Source organism: Carcharodon carcharias, chromosome 9, assembly GCF_017639515.1.
Source record: "Carcharodon carcharias isolate sCarCar2 chromosome 9, sCarCar2.pri, whole genome shotgun sequence".
Classification (NCBI taxonomy): Eukaryota; Metazoa; Chordata; class Chondrichthyes; order Lamniformes; family Lamnidae; genus Carcharodon; species Carcharodon carcharias.
In genome coordinates, this window is record NC_054475.1 from 42,355,484 (window position 1) to 42,361,064 (window position 5,581).

At 43.6% G+C, this 5,581-nt stretch overlaps 1 protein-coding gene across 1 annotated transcript; it reads left to right on the forward strand.

Moving 5' to 3' along the window:
* The first annotated feature begins 4,829 nt into the window (after nucleotides 1-4,829).
* Nucleotides 4,830-5,219, forward strand: LOC121282106 (histone H2B 1.1-like). The gene is given in 1 exon segment (XM_041195580.1): nucleotides 4,830-5,219. A coding segment is annotated over 1 exon segment (381 nt). The 3' UTR covers nucleotides 5,211-5,219.
* The last annotated feature ends 362 nt before the right edge of the window (nucleotides 5,220-5,581 follow it).

The window sequence follows — 5,581 nt, forward strand, 5'->3', positions numbered from 1 at the left end:
AATGCTGAGCTTACTTTTGCCAGGCAATGACTGGTTGCATCATCCAGTGTAGCGTTTTTAGAGAGGATTCTCTCTAGATAGCAAAACTTCTGTACTGAATAGAGGAGTGTGCTGTTGATAATGATTGTGGGGTCTTGGAGTGCATGGCCAGGGGTGAGTTGATGCAAGACCTTTGTCTTCTTCAGGCTTATAGTCAGGTCAAAGTGTTCTGAGGCTAAGGAAAAGCAATCAGCTAGCAGCTGAATATCCTTCAGAATACATGCTATGAGAGCGCACTCATCTATGAACGTGAGTTCACTCAATAACTGTTCAGTAACCTTTGTGCAAGCCTTGAGCCTTTGCAAGTTGAAGAGGTTGCTGTCTGTCCTGAATTGAATGTGTCCTCCTGTGTCAAGTTCTTTGAGGGTGCACTGCAGAATGGCCGCAAAGTATATGGTAAACAGTACCGGAGCCAATACATAGCTTTGTTTGGTATCACTGGTGACAAGAAAGGTATCTGATGATGTATCGCTTTGCATTATGCTGGCCAAAGACCAAAAGACCAGAAGATGTAGGAGCAGAAGTAGGCTATTCAACCCAACGACTGCTCTGTCATTCAATGAGATCATGGCTGATCTGATAATCCTCAACTCCATTTTCCTGCCTTTTCCCCAGAACCTTTGATTCTCCTACTGATTAAAAATCTGTCTATCGTACCCTTGAATATACTTAACAACCCAGCCTATACAGCCCCATTCCGTAAAGAATTCTACAGATTGACTACCCTCTGAGAGAAGAAATATCTCCTCATCTCTGTTTTAAGTGCACGTCCCCCTACTCTGAGATTATGCCCTCTAGTCTTAGACTCTCCCACAAGAGGAAACAACCTCTCAGCAACTACTTTGTCAAGCCCCCTAAGAATCTTATATGTTTCAATAAGATTGCCTCTTATTCTTCTAAACTCCAATGAGTACAGGCCCAACCGACTCAACCTCTCCTCATAAGATCTCCATCCCCGGGATCACCTATTGAACCTTCTCTGGATTGCCTCCAATGCCAGTATGTCTTTCCTTAGGTGAAGGGACCAAAACTGTTCACAGTGTTCCAGGTGTGGTCTAACTAGTGCCTTGTATAGTTTAAACAACAGTTCTCTATTTTTATACTCCATCCCCTTTGAAATAAAGGCCAACATTCCATTTGCCTTACCTATTACCTGCTGAACTTGCATGCTAGCTTTTTGTGATTCATGTACGAGGACCCCCAAATCCCTTGTGCTGCAGCTTTCTTCTGTCTTTCTCCATTTAAATAATATTCAGCTTCTCTATTCTTCCTGCCAAAGTGCATAAACTCACACTTTCCCACATTATATTCTATCTGCCAAATTTTTGCCCTTTCAATTAACCTGTTTATGTTCCTCTGTAGACTCTTAGTGTCATCCTCAACACTTGCCTTCCCACCTATTTTTGTGTCATCTGCAAACTTGCTGATAGGACATTCATTTCCCTCATCCAAGTCATTAATAAATATTGTAAATAATTGTGGCCCCAGCACTGATCCCTGTGGCACTCCACTAGTTACAGGTTGTTATACTGAAAATGCAGCCCCGCCACCCCCACCCCCACCATATCCCAACTCTCTGTCTTCTGTTAGTTAGCCAGTCCTCTATCCATGCTAATATACTACCCCCAACACTATGGGCTCTTATCTTATTAAGTAGCCTTAAGTGTGGCACCTTATCAAACATCTTTTGGAAATCCAAATATATTATATCTACTGGTTCCCCTTTATCTATCCTGCTTGTTACCTCCTCCAAAAAAGAATCAATCACATTGCTGGGAGTGTACTATAGGCCCTCAAACAGCCAGAGAGAAATAGAAGAGCAGATATGTGGGCACATTTCAGAGAATTATAAAAACAATAGAGTAGTAATAGTGGGGGATTTCAACTTCCCCAACATTACCTGGGTTAGTCATAGTGTGATAGGTTTAGAGGGAGCGGAATTCTTAAAATGCATCTAGGAGACCTTTTTAGCCAGTACGTAGAAGGTCCTACAAGAGAGGGGGCGGTCCTGGACTTAATTTTAGGGAATGAAGCCGGGCAAGTGGTAGTGGTATCAGTGGGGGAACATTTTGTAGATAGTGATCATCACTCTGTTAGATTCAAGATTGATATGGAAAAGTACAAGGATTGGCCAGAAATCAGAGTTCTAAATTGGGGGAAGGCAGATTTTAATAAGATCAGATATGATTTGGCCAGAGTGGACTGGGAGCAGCTACTTTTAGGTAAATCTGCTTCAGAGCAGAGGGGCTCATTCAAGAAGGAAAAAGAGAGAGTGCAGGACCAACATATTCCAGTACAGTTAAAGGCTGGGACCAACAAATCCAGGGAACCCTGGATGTCAAGGGGTATACAGGATTGGATAAAGAGAAGAAGGGAGGCTTATGGCAGATACCGAGGACTCAAAACAGCAGAAGCCCTAGAGGAGTATAGAATGTGTAGGGGGGAACTTAAAAAGGAAATTAGGGGAACAAAAAGGGGGCATGAGAAAACATTAGCAGGCAAAATAAAGGAAAATCTAAAGTTATTTTACAAGTACATTAAGAGTAAGAGGATAATAAGGGAAAGAGTGGGGCCCAATAAGGACCATAGTGGTAATTTGTGTGTGGAGCCGGAAGACATAGGTAGGGTTCTAAATGAATACCTTGTGTTGGTGTTCAGAGGTGAGAGGGACAATGTGGGTATGGAAATCAGGCAGAAGGAGTGTGATATAATTCGAGAAATTAACATAGAAAGGGAGGAGGTTCTAAGTGGTCTGGCAGGGTTAAAAATAGATAAATCTCCAGGCAATATTGACTTTGGCCTTTATCTTCCCTTTTATATATTTAAAGAAGCTCTTACTGTCTGTTTTATATATTTCTTGCTAGTTTACCCTTAAAGTATATTTTCTCCCTCTTCATTATTCCTTTGGTCATCTTCTGTTGGTTTTTAAAACTTTCCCAATCCTCAAAGTCATCAGATGCCTTTCCTGTCACCAGCTGAAGTAATCGAAGCATCCAAGTCATCAGATTGTTTCCAAAAACTGAACCAGTTCAGTTCCCCAAAAGCTCCCCAAAAGCTTGTCCTGAGACTAAGACTTGTAAATCAATGGATTGTAATCACTTATATTGTATCACCTAAACTCAATGTTCCTATTGCAATAAACTGGAAGTCATATTTTACTTTAATGCGTAACAGCAAAATGTTTTACAAATAACTTTTCAGGAGCTTATTTGTGCTGTGCTAAATACAAACAATAGTAAGTAGTCTGAAAAAAATTATCATTTGAACCAGAGGAGGGGTGAGATGAATTTATTTAGGTATTGGGTTGTTATGATCTGGAATGCACGACCTGAAAGAGGGATGAGAGCAGGTTCTTTAGTAACTTTCCAATGGGAACTGGATACATGCTTGAAAAGGGAAAAAAATTGCAAGGCAAGGTGGTAAAACCGGAGCTGGGGAATAATTGGATATCTCTTTCAAAGAGTTAACACATACTCAATAGACCGAATGGTCTCCATTTATACTGTAAGATTCTATGAATGCCAATTTTTGTATAAATTAATCAGATTAGATTAATTTAAAATTAAGGATGGGATTCACTCTTTTCTCCTGGTATTATAGGCATTGTTTTTAAAAAGTTCCTTAACTGTTAGTCTTGTGAGCAGCTGATTTCCATTATTTACTTCACATAAAACTCCACATGAAATCCATCTAAATTTGGAATTGTTCCCTTTGTGCCTAGAAACTGCCACCATGTGAATGAACAGATTTAACTACACTCTGTTTTCAGAAATTAAACTGGAAGCAGACGTTCACCTATAAATGTAACAAGATAATGTTACTCATAGGCGGAGATTTTGTTGAGCTGAATGTGGTCTCACCCACCATTTGGAGAACTGGCTGGAATGGCCATCAGTTTTCTTGGGGAGGCCTGACAACCCTTCAGGCATTTAAGTGGCCACCGTCGGGCATTCCCTGTGATTGAGGTTCACGGAGGCGGAGGTCCAGCCCACCGAGAGCTAATAGCCTACCAGAAGCTGGCAGCTCATCTTTGCCGCCAATACCAGCAGGAGTGGTGGCTCCTGATGGCACTGCACCCACCAGAGGCCCAGAATTGTAAGATCTAAGGCTAAAGGTGAGCGAGGGCAGAGTGAGGGTTGTGAGGTGTGTGTTGTGGGAAGAGGGGAAGGGTGTCAAAAGCAAAGACAGGGACTGGCTTTCAGAGACCAAGTCCCTGCGCAATGCTGGATCCCTCAATTGGACACCAGAGTACCTAACTACAAGGGACACCACCCCCTCCCCACCCCACCCCAACCCCTGGACGTCACTGACAAACCCAATGGGGTTTGCTAGGCAATCTTCACAATTCATGGGAAAGCTGTTGCCTCCCATTTAATGCCTGAGCGATCACTCTATTGCACCAGGCTCCAGAATAAAGGTGTCAATTGGCTCATTAATGAGCCTAATTGACACTCCGCCATTGGCACCTGGGAACCCTGCTTCAGTCCCATTCATTCTCTGACTTAATTGGGGGAAGCTTTGCCGCCGCTGGGAGACTTATGCCTCTCCCATGATTAAGTGGGCCCGGCTACCAAGTATCACATTAAATTCAGCCTATACACACACATAGTACATTTCACAAAGTGGATAATTAAGCTTCCACAAGATTGTTCAGCCACTGAGTTGCTAAGCCACACAGACCAGAATGGCCCCAAACTCAACCCTCAATGTCATCTTGCAACTTATCAGCAGCTGAAGGTGACCAGGAATTCTGATCTCTTGGGCCCAGTATTTCAAAGGAAGGTGAGAGTATGACAGATTGTTGAGAGTCATCACCAGCTCCCAAAAAGGGAGGCAAGAAAGCCTTAAAGAAACCGGTAGCAAAGGGCGGCAAGAAGCGGCGAAAGTCGAGGAAGGAGAGTTACGCCATCTACATCTACAAAGTGATGAAGCAGGTTCACCCTGACACCGGCATCTCCTCCAAGGCCATGAGCATCATGAACTCGTTCGTGAGCGATATTTTCGAGCGCATTGCGGGTGAGGCTTCCCGCCTGGCTCATTACAACAAGCGCAGCACCATCAGCTCCCGGGAGATCCAGACTGCTGTGCGCCTGCTGCTGCCCGGGGAACTGGCCAAGCACGCCGTGTCGGAAGGGACAAAGGCGGTGACCAAGTACACCAGTTCCAAGTAAAACCCCCGAACTGACCGAAAAACACATAACATGACAACTAATGTTAAATATTCCTCTACCCACATGTGTGAGGCTCTCATGCAAGGCATTGAGGCTCTGTAGTCTGCCTTGGAGCATAAAGCATTTCCAAGGGTATCTGCAGTGCAGCCTTCATAGCAGAGACTTTTCTGCCAGTCTTTGCATCTCTCATGAATGCTCAGACTGCTACAACAGCACCTCCCCTCTCAGCAGGTCAGCTTATCAATTTAGCAGAATGGAAAGAGCCATAGGTGGGCACTTCACCAAAGTTATTGGCACAATGGGGTCTGCTCATCCACAGATTAGTTGGCACAGACATCAGCACATGCAGGCTCACATGAAAACAACAAATC